At 37.1% G+C, this 14291-nt stretch overlaps 1 protein-coding gene across 3 annotated transcripts in view; it reads right to left on the bottom strand.

Moving 5' to 3' along the window:
• Nucleotides 1-14291, bottom strand: part of CSNK1G1 (casein kinase 1 gamma 1) — a 148867-nt gene that overhangs the window by 91853 nt on the left and 42723 nt on the right. For all 3 annotated transcript variants that reach the window (XM_040226723.1, XM_040226722.1, XM_040226724.1), the window contains exon 2: nt 11258-11646. In XM_040226723.1, the coding sequence (XP_040082657.1) occupies nt 11258-11435 (178 nt within the window). In that variant the 5' untranslated portion in view covers nt 11436-11646. The remainder of the gene's footprint in view (nt 1-11257; nt 11647-14291) is intronic.

Genomic DNA, 14291 nt, shown 5'->3' on the forward strand with positions numbered 1-14291 from the left:
TTCTTGAATCAAAGTAAGATTTTTCTGTTCAATTCATTGCTTATTCGATTTAATGTTAAATCTTGATTCTGTTAACCAGCTACTGTATTAGCTGCCCTACCTCAAGCATTGTTATGTGAGGATTTCATTAATATGTTCTTTCAAGGATCTGCATAACATTCACAATTGAACTGAATGGAACCAAAATATAGAGCTCTATTGTTTAGTATCCGTGATGATAATGATTCAATTTTCTTTGGTGAGGTGGGCAAAACAACTACCAATCTCTTCAACTATCTTATTAGCTAGCTCATATTTCTATATGTCTTCTAGAATACTACAAAAAGCTGTCAAATTCTTTCCTGAATAAAAATATATGACACATAGAGACCTCTGGTTTAACATGACAGTTAAAATTTAGGCATTTCACCCTATGCCTTTCCAAAAGCCCAATGAAATGCCAAAAGGAAGAAAACAGAACAAGTAAAATAGGTGGGAAAAAAGCAGACTAGAGATGTTAACATTTTGGAAGTGAGAAGTAAATAAATAGCCAAAATAGTAACTGACTTAGTAGATCTGAGAAAGCTAACATGTATGTACTGCAGAATAATTTAATGTTAAGATTACCTAATCATATTGACAGAAATTTTATAGTTCTGTTGGTAACTTGAGAGGAAGAATTAATAAAAGATAATGAAGAAAAAATTTTTAAAAAGTCAAATATCAGTACTTTTTAATTCTAAAGGAAGAAGGAATGCGAATGTACTAGGAAGGAAATACAACCGTGCTCTCATAGCTCAGCTATGAATGCTATGTCCAAAACCATAACACTATAAACACAGAAAAACGTTTTAACCAAATGTATGACATAAATATATTGGGAGAATGTGACGAGTGTATATATGTGACTGGGGATGTTAAGTATGAGAAAAATCAATAAACAATATCTAAAGTTGGGAAAAAAAAATTTAGAAAAAAGGAGCTATCTAGAGGACGTTGTTTACACTTGATGTTAGCCAAAAACCTGAGAAGTAATAGAGGACATTGTTTAAAAAGTTGAAATGCTTAATTGTAGGGATTAGGCTTTTAAAATCGACACATGGTTATTTTCATTAAAATTATATTATAAAAAACATATATCTCCAGATTATCTCCAAAATATACAAGCAGCTCAATATCAAAAAAAAAAAAAAAAAAATCAAAAAATGGGCAGAAGGCCTAAACAGCCATTTCCCCAAAGAAAACAAACCGATGGTTAATAGACACATAAAAAACTGGTCAACATTCTTATTAGAGAAAGACAAATCAAAACTACAATGAGATATCATCACAAACCGGTCAGAATGGCCACCATTAAAAAAATCTACAAACAATAAATGCGGGAGAGGAAGTGAAGAAGAGAGAAACCTCTTGCACTGTTCGTGGGAATGTAAAGTGATACAGCTGCTGTGGAGAACAGTATGGAGATTTCTTAAAAAACTATAAATAAAATTACCATATGACCCAGCAATCCCACTACTGGGCATATACCCTGAGAAAACCACTATTCTAAAAGACACATGTACTCTAATATTCATTGCAACAATATGTACAATAGTCAGGATATGGAGGCAACCTAGATGCCCACTGACAGATGAATTGATAGAGAAGCTATGGTACACATATACAGTGGAATATTATTCAGCCATAAAAAGCAACAAATTCAAGTCAGTTCTAGAGAGGTGGATGAACCCAGAACCTGTTATATTGTGGAAAACGAATGATACAATTAGTTACATACTTATGAAGTGGGAACCTAAATAATTCTTTCTGAGAGGGAGAAAAATGTTTTGTCAGACTTACAACTTACTATAACACATACGCAAATGTACACACATAGAAATTTCCAAAGAGGTAAAGCACATGGGACAAATATTAACAACTGCTAAATCTAACTATTATTATGTATACTCACTACCATATCATTTTTAGTTTTTTGTAAAAATTTGAAAATCTTCTTCATATAAGTTGAAAAAAATAAAACAAAAATTTAAACAATGTTTTGTACTATATATACAAACCAAGTGCTCATAATGCATCAATCACTGTCTTAGGTGATTTTATATATATTATCTAAATTTAATCTCCACAACAAATCTGTAAGTAGATATTATTATTACCCTAGTCTTATGGAGAAAAGAAACTTGGAGAGGTAATTTGACTCCAGGACTCTCTCTTTAAACCACTTGAAGAAGAAAATTATAACAAGACTCTCAAACTTGTTTTGGGGACTAGTGGCCCAGTGGTTAAGACTGCCTTCTAACGCCAGGAGTGCAGGTTCGATCCCTGATCGGTGAACTAAGATTCCACATGCCGCAGAGTGTGGCCAAAAATTAAAATAAATAAATAAATAAAACTTGTTTTTAGTTTGTTGTACCCACAGACCCTAAAAACTTGCAAATTTGTAGGGAAACTTAAACAATGTTGTAAAAGCACAAATAAAGTCGCCCCTTACTACCTGTGGGGAATTGGTTCTAGGAACTTCATGGATACTAAAATCTGTGGCTGTGGATGCTCAAGGCCCTTATCTATAATGGTATATATTATTTGCATATAACCACCTAGGTACATCCTCTGTATACTAGATCTAGATGTCTAGACTACTTACTACATCCAGTGCAATGTTAATGCTATGTAAATAGCTGTAAATACAATGTAAATTCTATGTAAAATTCCACATGCACAGGGCAAATTCAAATTTTGCTTTTTGGAACTTCATGGGACCATTTTTCCCCAGAATATTTTCCACCCCTGGTTGCTGGAACCCACGGAGGAGAGACCCGTGGACACGGAGGGCTGACTGTGTATCTGTTTTGCTGACTGGCTTGGTTCTGGGCTGATATAGGTTGAGTTTCATGTGTTCGAAATGCTATTTCCTAAGAAACTATGACTATAAAACTAAACATTTGATTTTACAATGATTTTACTTTCACCTAGAAAAAAAATATTTTAAAATCTTGTTTTAGCTTAAGCCTATATTGTCACGAATGCTTTAAAAATTTTTTTAACACAACAGAACCATACCTTTTAAACAAAATGTTATTGAAAACGCAATAGAGAGACTTTTTCCTCTCTTACTTTTCCTTTCTCATTCTCTTGTAGGAAATTAAGGGCTCCAAGATTTTGTGGGATGCAATAGGAAACCAAGTGCTTTATATAAGCTGCAACAGTAAACTGTAATGATCACAAGTGCCACAAACAGAACTGACTGGTAATAGCTGAAGTTACAAATTTCAATTTAAGTTCATTAGTGATAGTTAAGTAATCCAGATAAGGAAAGAACAATATGCAGAGAAGTTGTCATGTACACTCTATCAGTTCAGTTCAGTTCAGTCGCTCAGTCGTGTCCGACTCTGAGACCCCATGAATCGCAGCACGCCAGGCCTCCCTGTCCATCACCATCTCCCGGAGTTCACTCACACTCCGTCCATCGAGTCCGTGATGCCATCCAGCCATCTCATCCTGGGTCGTCCCCTTCTCCTCCTGCCCCCAATCTCTCCCAGCATCAGAGTCTTTTTCAATGAGTCAACTCTTCACATGAGGTGTCCAAAGTACTGGAGCTTCAGCTTCAGCATCATTCCTTCCAAAGAAATCCCAGGGTTGATCTCCTTTAGAATGGACTGGTTGGATCTCCTTGCAGTCCAAGGGACTCTCAAGAGTCTTCTCCAACACCACAGTTCAAACACATCAATTCTTCGGCGCTCAGCCTTCTTCACAGTCCAACTCTCACATCCACACATGACCACAGGAAAAACCATAGGCTTGACTAGATAGACCTTAGTCGGCAAAGTAATGTCTCTGCTTTTGAATATACTATCTAGGTTGGTCATAACTTTTCTTCCAAGGAGTAAGCATCTTTTAATTTCATGGCTGCAATCACCATCTGCAGTGATTTTGGAGCCCAAAAAAATAAAGTCTGACACTGTTTCCACTGTTTCCCCGTCTATTTCCCATGAAGTGATGGGACCAGATGCCATGATCTTCGTTTTCTGAATGTTGAGCTTTAAGCCAACTTTTTCACTCTCCTCTTTCACTTACATCCAGAGGTTTTTTAGCTCCTCTTCACTTTCTGCCATAAGGGTGGTGTCATCTGCATATCTGAGGTTATTGATATTTCTCCCAGCATTCTTGATTCCACCTTGTGTTTCTTCCAGTCCAGTGTTTCTCATGATGTGCTCTGCATATAAGTTAAATAAGCAGGGTGACAATATACAGCCTTGACGTACTCCTTTTCCTATTTGGAACCAGTCTGTTGTTCCATGTCCAGTTCTAACTGTTGCTTCCTGACCTGCATACAGATTTCTCAAGAGGCAGGTTAGGTGGTCTGGTATTCCCATCTCTTTCAGAATTTTCCATAGTTTATTGTGATCTACACAATCAAAGGCTTTGGCATAGTCAATAAAGCAGAAGTAGATATTCTTCTGGAACTCTCTTGCTTTTTCCATGATCCAGCGGATGTTGGCAATTTGATCTCTGGTTCCTCTGCCTTTTCTAAAACCAGCTTGAACATCAGGGAGTTCACGGTTCACGTATTGCTGAAGCCTGGCTTGGAGAATTTTGAGCATTACTTTACTAGCATGTGAGATGAGTGCAATTGTGCGGTAGTTTGAGCATTCTTTGGCATTGCCTTTCTTTGGAATTGGAATGAAAACTGACCTTTTCCAGTCCTGTGGCCACTGCTGAGTTTTCCAAATTTGCTGGCATATTGAGTGCAGCACTTTCATAGCATCATCTTTCAGGATTTGAAACAGGTCAACTGGAATTCCGTCACCTCCACTAGCTTTGTTCGAAGTGATGCTTTCTAAGGCCCACTTGACTTCACATTCCAGGATGTCTGGCTCTAGATGAGTGATCACATCATCATGATTATCTGGGTCATGAAGATCTTTTTTGTACAGTTCTTCTGTGTATTCTTGCCACCTCTTCTTAATATCTTCTGCTTCTGTTAGGTCCAGACCATTTCTGTCGTTTATTGAGTCCATCTTTGCATGAAATGTTCCCTTGGGATCTCTAATTTTCTTGAGAGATCTCTAGTCTTTCCCATTCTGTTGTTTTCCTCTATTTCTTTGCATTGATCACTGAAGAAGGCTTTCTTATCTTTTCTTGCTATTCTTTGGAACTCTGCATTCAGATGCTTCTATCTTTGCTTTTTCTCCTTTGCTTTTCACCTCTCTTCTTTTCACAGCTATTTGTAAGGCCTCCCCAGACAGCCATTTTTCTTTTTTGCATTTCTTTTCCATGGGGATGGTCTTGATCCCTGTCTCCTGTACAATGTCACGAACCTCATTCCATAGTTCATCAGGCATGCTACCTATCAGATCTAGACCCTTAAATCTATTTCTCACTTCCACTGTATAATCATAAGGGATTTGATTTAGGTCATACCTGAATGGTCTAGCGGTACACTCTATAGTCACAGAAATAAGTGTCTTATTTTAGAAGGGAAGAGTGTGTCACCCGAGAAGCTGATACCCTTGGACAGTTTACCTCTGTCAGAAACATCCTTCTGTTCTAACATACTTTTGCATATTTCACCAGAAACCAAAGACGAAAGAGAACAAAAAAGTCAATTCTTTGTGCCTCCATTTTCTTGTTTGTAAGAAAAAAACATTCTTTAACAATATCCTACTTCACAAAGACAGTATAACAATCATTAGTAACATTTATATGCCAGACTGTTTAGTCTAAAGGGTCTCCCATAATCATAGGTACATACCTATTAGGATATGAAATCACCTATCTACTTATTTTTGCAACTAAGAAGGAAGAAAGGTTGTTATTTGTAGACCAGGGATATATATTTTCTAAGTCCAAGAGGAAAACAATAATTTTTAACAAATGTTTACACGATTCTTTCCACACCTGATTCAGCAAAAGACTCAAAGCTTAAAAAAAAAAAAATCCGCGTAATATTTCCCCATATTGTTTCACAGTGAACAAAAAAACAACCTGCAGATCTGTTTCCACTCCTTCATGTCCTCCTACCTTTTATCCACAATCATCCTTCATCAATCTTCCTTTCTCAAACCTTTAAAACTCCCCTTTCTATTGAGGCAATATTCATAGGTAAGACTCCACGGAAATAATCTTTCCATTGAAAAATACGCAAAGGCCACAAAGGATTAAAAGAAGAGATATAAATAAATGTGTAAATGTTTAACTTCACCCATGAACACATACATATTTAACTAGATATCATTTTCCCCTGTCAGACTAGCATAGATGAAAAGGTTCTCAATGATGTTCAAGGTTTCTGAAGTAGAGAAACAAATACATACACATACTCACTCACACATACACACTCACATAGAAAGTTTAGGGAAATCAGGGAAATTATCTTTCTGGAGGGCAAACTGACAATATGTAACAAGATCACAAATATGTATGTATTTCTGACATAGAAAGTACATTTCCAGGACTTATCCTAAGGAAATAATGACCAAGTTTGGACTACAAAGATGTATTTATTACAAGCACCTATAAGGATGTTTAGTATAGTATTATTTATAATTTAAAAATAGAAATAATTTATCTGTATATTAAGACTGGCTTATAAACTACTGTACTGTGCAGACTGTGCACAGTCATGTCCAACTCTTTGCAATCCCATGGACTGCAGTTGCCAGGGTCCTCTGCCAATGGGATTTTCCAGGCAAGAATAGGGGAGTGGGTTGCCATTTCCTTCTCCAGGGGAATCTCCCCAACCCAGGGATTGAACCTGGGTCTCCTGCATTGCAGGCAATTCTTTACTATCTGAGCCACCAGGGAAAGTCCAATAAATTACTAACTACAGACATTAAAAATGCAAGATCTGTAAGCTGACACAAAAGTTCATGCTGATTAAAAACAAGTTTATAGCACAGTTTGACTGCATTTCTAAAATATGTCCTGATAAACTATTTTAATTCTGGAAAATTAAATTAATTAAACACAATTAGTGGTTATCTTTGGAGATGCTTTTAAGTAGAATTTTAAAAAAATTTTGGGCAACAGCAAGATTTCTTTTTTAAACTTATGCCTTTAAAGGCACATTTTTTGCTTTTCTTTTTATTGCTTTTTTTTCCTCCTGGTTACAAAATACATGCATTCATAAAAAAAGAAAAGGAAGGAAAAAAGGAGTTATCAGAAATATACAAACAGAAGTAAAAGACCAAAGGCTGTAATAATTAGCTTCTGTTTAACCTTAGGGCACAAGGCTGTGCTCAACGCTCCAACCCTCTAGAAACTGTTCTCTTGACTTTTCAACTTCTCTGTTCTTGAGGCTCTCCCTCTTCTAGCATCCCTTAAATGCACCCTCTTCCTCCCACTCACACAAGCTCCACATCATCTCATCACTCATGACTGCATGTTCATTAACACCTACATAGTGATGATTTCTTAATCCCTATCTGAAGCCTAAACTTTTCTATGTCTCATAGTCATATTTGTGCCTATGTGCTGCACACTCCTCAAAGTCAATATATTCACCAAGTCTAACTACTTGCCTTCCCCACCGCCTACTCTGGTCCTGTGTTTCCTATCTCTGGTAAAGGTTTCCTCATTCACTTGGTCTTCCTAACCTCACAAACTCAGCCATTTTTGACCCCTTCCCCTAAAATAACTGGCAAACAAATCCTGCCTATAGTCTACTTCTAAAATCTCCCCCTAATTCACCCCTTCCTCTGCATCTCAGTGCCATTTTCAGAGCTAAGGCAGGCCCAGCCACCTCTAACCTGGACTACTTAGGTACCCATTATATGTCATACACATAAAAGGAATTAAGAATATGAATACATATGAGAATACCAATAAAGCAAATTACTACCATCAAGCATATCTTGAAGTAGAGAGATGAAGGAACGTAATTCAAAGTGACAAGTACTACAATGAGAGCAAAAATCCACAACCTCTTTACTATCTGATCTAATTTTATACTGGGAATTATCTTTCTAGAATACAAACCAGATAATGTCTGGTTTTATAAAACCCTTGATGGTTCTACTCCACTGCCTACAGGATAAAGTCCATATGCTTTAATATCACACAAACACTTCACAATCTGGTCTCAACCTATCTTACACCCTCATCTATTACTTTTCTTTCACTTCACATCCCTATGCTAAACACTTTCACAGCACATAGAGCTTACACGTTCTGCTGGTGGAGACTCCTTCTTCCTTGTGCTCACCAGTGAAGTCCTATCTTACTCTTAATCAAATAACATGCTTCTGTGAAACCTTCATTAACCTTCTCTGCCAGTGTAGTTTTTACACAATCTACTATAATACTTATCACTTTATGCTGTAATTTGTTTTTCTCTTTCTACCACTAGCCTGTGAGATTCTTTTTTTTTAATTGTAGTTGATTTATAATATTATGTTTGTTTCAGGTATACAGCAAAGTGATTCAGTTATACATACATATATACTTTTTTTTTCAGATTCTTTTCTTTCACAGGTTATTTCAAGATATTGAATAAAGTTCACTGTTCTGTACAGTAAATCCTTATTGATTATTTTAGATATAGTGGTGTGTATATGTTAATCCCATACTCCTAATTTATCTTTTCCCGCAGACTGTGAGATTCGTGGGGACACCTTGTTATCCTCCGTATCTTTCCCAAAGACTAGCAAGATGGTAAATAGTCAAGAAGTGTTTGTTAAATGGATGATATGGTGGAGACAGATTTACAGAGAACCAAAATACACTGATCATCACCTGTTTGGGGAGGGTTCTCTGTCTGGAATCCAAGAGTCTATCTAAACATTAAGGCCACTACCCACCATGACCCACTCCTACCAGGAACCCAAGGATGCTCCTGTTCCTGCTGCCCCTCTGCTTCCTATTCAGCTGGCTGTCTTTTCTTCAATGCCACAAATAACAGCAGCAAATAATACAGACAGAATCCCCTGCCCTCCGAGGGGCTTATATTCATGCATAAAGAGAGGCAATTTAACAGGTAAACATATATTAATAAAATGACTTTGGACAGTGATCAACGTGATGAATAACATGAAGCAGTCTGATGGGATAGAATGCGGCTGGGGAGAAACACACTATTTTAAATGAAGGTGGAAAAGAAGTCACAGCATGTTTCTCTGAGACAGCAACATGAAAGTTGAGGCCTGAGGAATAAGAAGCAATCAGCTAAGCAAAATTTTGAAGAAAGAATTCTGCAGACATAAGGAACTGTAGGTGTAAAAGCTCTGAACCACAAATACAGTTGATTATTTGAGAGACAGAAGGGACAGTGTAGCTTGAGAAAGAAATGAATTTGGAGAAGAAAGCATAGCCCTGTAATGGTAGCCTGGGTGGAGGCCTGTCTGTACCTTCTTGAGTTCAGAATTTTCCAGTTTACACCTTCTGTTATCTGCACAGTCCTCTACTTTCTAATATCACAGAAAGAGGGCAATGGAATGTAGTATATAGCACACCCTATTGTCAGGAAGGTATCAAATAATTCTGAACGTTCCTTTTCTTGTTTCTGTCAATAAAAAGTATTCCCAGATACAATGCCCCAACAGTAATGGTCCCAGAGCGAATGAAAACCTCATCGGCACACAAGAAAAGAAAGATGAGTTCTTTCTACTGACTACAAGGCAAGTCAAAATGAGACCCATCATAATTACCCTAGCTTCATTACAGGAACTAAAACACAATACTTAACCAGTCTGAGAATATACATAGGCTACAAATTTATCCTTCGACTTGAATAGATTTTTCCATTTTTGTGTAAACATAAAGATCATACACTCAATTCAAATCCAGACTCAAGTAACTAAGATACATTTCCAGTTTTCACTCACCAAAATTTTCCTTCATCCTTATAGAAACTAAACAATTTTATGGTGTTTTGAGAAAGCATGAATTTATATACATTGTAAACTGACTCTCAGCAGTAATTCTGTGGATGTTTATGTCATAATCTATTTAATTCAAGTACTACTGTGTTGCTAGAGCAAAGTCAATCCATTATATAAATGAATATTCACAAACCTAGCTGCTAAAGCAACTCAACAGTTGATAGGAACTCAAGCAGTGTGAAATTACACATCTTACTCCTATTCTCAGTAGCATCTGCGGGCTTTGCTAACCCGAACATGAATACATCACTAAATATAAAAAGGCTTTCATTATCCTAGTCAGGTCTTAAAATCCCAGGCTGCTAGTCTTCTAGCGGTAAAAATAAATTCATTCTCAGCATCCTTAAATTCAATTCTGCACCCAGTGATCTCTGGCTAGCACAGCTGAATCTCTGTATGGGGGGATGAGAAGATTTTTTTCAATCTTCTTTTGAAAAATCATCAAAAGTAGCAGAGGTAATCAACAAAAGTCATCTTAACCTCCCATGCTCTGTCCCCTCAGAGGGCAAAGCCTCTTACAATAGGTCTTCGTAATAATATACAGCCTCACCAGCTATGAAAAATAAGAAAACACTTTAGCCTAAAAAAGGATCTATCACAGTCTCTAAGCTGATGACATCACAAATTTATCTTTCATTTTTTCTTCTGCATTCACCTAGAGAAGGTCATAAAAAGTGTCTAAATAACCAATGTACCTTCTTCCCAATTTCACGTCTTCAAATTGGTTGATTTTATCATTATTCATCATCTCACACATAAATTAATACTCAAAAAAAAAAATCTCTCCTTGGTTGGGAAACAAAAAATTGCAAAGTTTCTCCTTGGAGCTCTAGCTTAGTCCTGATGCTGGAACTTCCAGGAAGGAATGTAAACATAGTATCAGTTGGAAAACCTCTCTAAACACTGATGTATCTCCTTGCAGAGGAAGTACGGGATCACTGAGTAAGGATTTACTCTTCCTTTAACTAGGGGCAGAGTCTGAATTAAAGTAAAGCCTTAATAACCTTTCTCAAAATGTGACTCAAGGACCAACAGCATCTCAACCAACTGGGAGTTTGTTAAAAAGATGAACGCAGGGCTCTATCTCTCCAACCAACTAAATCAGAATCTTCATTTTACTGTTACCTGCATACGGATCTCCCTCCATCATAAAATCTCAGCACTAGCAGAAAATATTAAATCCTATCACACACATAGAGGGATGAACCTGGGATACCAATAACACTTGACAATGACTACAGTCACCTTCAGGAATTCTTCAGTTCTTTTAACAACAGTCCCTCATTACAAGAACATCTTATAAAATTATAAACTGCGTGTCTTGAAACACATCAAAGCTTATTACAGCTTCTGCTGTTGCTGTTAGTCTAAACCAATAACAAGAACAAAGTTCTTACCTAATCTGAGCTCTCCGAAGTTCCCACACCCTATCTTCTTGCCAACCCTGAAGTTGGGTCCCACCATAAGAACCCCAGAGGATGTTGAGCCGGATGGTCGGGAACAATGTTCTCTCCTTTGTGCCATGGGTTTAGTTGTCCGTTGTCTTTCATCCTTTTCCCTACTAGGATGGTCCATGATCCTACACGCCAGTCTCCGCACAAGTAATTGAATCTGTATACGTCTCTTCAATATAAAAGTATAGCCGAATAAACTGTTGTCAGAGTAAGGTAAAGAGTTCTTTTGGCACCATATTTATGTTTTTATTTCCAGGAGATGAAAAACCATTGATTAGTTCTTGCAGGATACGTAGTCTGTAGATCTCAAGCATAGGAGAACATTGTGTAACCTAGGTAAAAATCAAAAAAGCATACAGTTAAAAGTTGTATTTTAAGAACAAATTAAGAGCATTACCATTAACTAGAATGGATCCAAAACTATGCAAAGTGGATAGCTTCCTGAAATGGATTTTGGTTTTATATACCCCAAAAGTTTAGCCATCTGGACTAGTAATTTACCTGGTAAAACACACTCAGTACACTACAGACCATGGCTACTAAGGGAACACACAACCCTTTAACATAAAATGCTTTCTTCTGGTGTTGTTCATATTACTCAAAGGAAAGTTATTTGTTGGCTTTTTCATCACTGGCTAACAAAAATATGGTGGGGTTCCACTAAGTTAAATAAACTGAGGGCAATTAAAAGCTCCTCTTTTTAATTTGGACAGAATCTATCAGAAACGAACCCACTCTCTACCCACTGTCTCCCTCCTCCACCCCCACCATTTATCAAGCACTGACAACAATCACAAAATCCCAAACAAGTTCTGATTGACACAGTACGTGAATGCGCGTGCTCAGTTGCTCACTTGTGTCTGACTCTTAGTGACCTCATGGACTGAAGCCCAGCAGGTTCCTCTGTTCATGGAATTTTTCAAGCAAGAACACTAGAGTTGGGTTGCCATTTGCTCCCCCAAGGGATCACTCCAATCCAGGGATCGGACCTGTGTCTTCTGCATCTCCTGCATAGGCAGATGGATTCTTTACCACTGAGCCACCTGGGAAGCCCCAAAGCAACTAACATGTCCAGAGGCACCACTTCTATACAGGCCTTTCCAAAACCCTAGTGCCACAAAGTAGTCCAACACTAAATCTCTGGAAAGCTCAACTTTTGGTCTAGTTTTCATTGTGGACTGAGTGTAAGTGACAGAGTATCTGAAGTAGATCTTTTGCACAACCTCCAAGTGAAAATAAATTTGAGAAACAAAACACCTTAAAACTCATCCATTTCAGAACTCTCCAGTTTCTCAATTCAGGACTAAGCCCAAGACAAAGTTTACAATGAGTTCATTTCAACACTAATTTTTGAAAATATAGGTGATTTTCCTTAATAAAAGAATATTCTGTTGTCACAGAATATTGTGTCACAGCAATCACAGACTAAACACATACTTTTATTTCACTTTTATTAAAGACTTACCTTAACATTTTAAGGAAGAAGAGAATTAGAACTGCTTGGTTATTATTACATGTAATACAAGAAAGTAAGTAGGTCTAAGCTTCTTACAGAGACCATTAATTCCCTAGTACAGAAACAGGCACAAACCTATGAGCTGAATTTACAAACAGGCACATGATCCCAGAATACAATGTTTACTTCATTATAGTAGTTAAACTGTTTATTTTCATCTTTTCTGTTTTTCTTTCCATTATTAATACTGCATGATGACTTTATGCTTCTGTAATGCTAATAATCATCAAAATGTATTTCCTCGAATTCAGGAAATGATATGACTTTCATAACATATATTCTGTTAAGGTAAAAAAGCAAGGTGCTAAGAATAAGTCAACAATTACTGGGCTTCCTACATGAACAACATAATGAATTTACATTTCTTATTACTTTCTCTTATTACAACTTAATCTAATAGCCTTCAACTATTTCTGTTGTCTACCCAAGGTCCCTCAAACAAGATGAGTAAAGAAAGAAAAATGGGGAATTCCCTGGAGGTCCAGTTGTTAAGATTTGGTGACTTCATTGCCAAGGGCATGGGTTCAATTCCTGGTTGGGGAACTAAGATCTCGCAATCCTTGCAGTGTGACCAAAAAAAGAGAGAGAAAGAGAGAGGGAGAGAGAGAGAGAGAGAGAGAAACAATTTAAGATGTTTTATTTAAACAGTCCCATCCTAACAGGTGATCATGTGTCTATATATGAAAAACTGTCAGGCTATATATGCTCTCTTCCCTTATATCATACATTTTTCTGAGAACAGGTAAAGGGTGTTCTGGCCTGTCCAGACACTTTTGACCATTGACCTAATCCCCTAAAGCTTCATCAGTTATCACTGATACAATAGCCTCATCTGTAAGATTTGGAAAACTGTACTACTTTGTCTATTACTCTTGGTATTTTTCATTTGTGTTCACTTTTCCCCCTGATTTAGAGCTTGTTATTTTTGCATTGTCAAAAATGAGGAACATATTTAAATTTTAAAGTCAAAACACACACTTTCTTTGTTGATAGTCATGACAGGACTTTGTTAAGCTTCTAAATCTCTCTCTCCTGATATAACTTACAGATGAAACTGTTTATGAGTGTAGCTGGATCATATGGTAAAGGTATGGTTAAAGAATCTCCAAAGTGACCATACTCTCTCTTCTACCGCTCCTTCATTAACACAAGTTGGCTTTGGTCCTAATGCAGCCTCCTGGTCACAAATCTCAGCATCAGGTATCATTTCCCGGTCAGTGTCCAAATCAGAAATGAAAGAGCAGTAGCAAGATTTTCTCATCACGTATCTCTTTTTTTGGTAAAGATGAAAATTCTTTGCAGAGCCCCCAGCAAAATTCCCCTTGTGTAGAAGGTTGCCAACAAAAACTGCCTGCAACAAATCTGAAATTTCCACTGTAAGCTCTTCAAAGAATGAGATCAAAGCCTAATATGATGTTTAGACCATAGGATAAATTTCAAGAGCAGTATGGGTTTCCCTGG

The sequence above is a fragment of the Oryx dammah genome, unplaced genomic scaffold, assembly GCF_014754425.2.
Source record: "Oryx dammah isolate SB20612 unplaced genomic scaffold, SCBI_Odam_1.1 HiC_scaffold_26, whole genome shotgun sequence".
NCBI classification, from domain to species: domain Eukaryota; kingdom Metazoa; phylum Chordata; class Mammalia; order Artiodactyla; family Bovidae; genus Oryx; species Oryx dammah.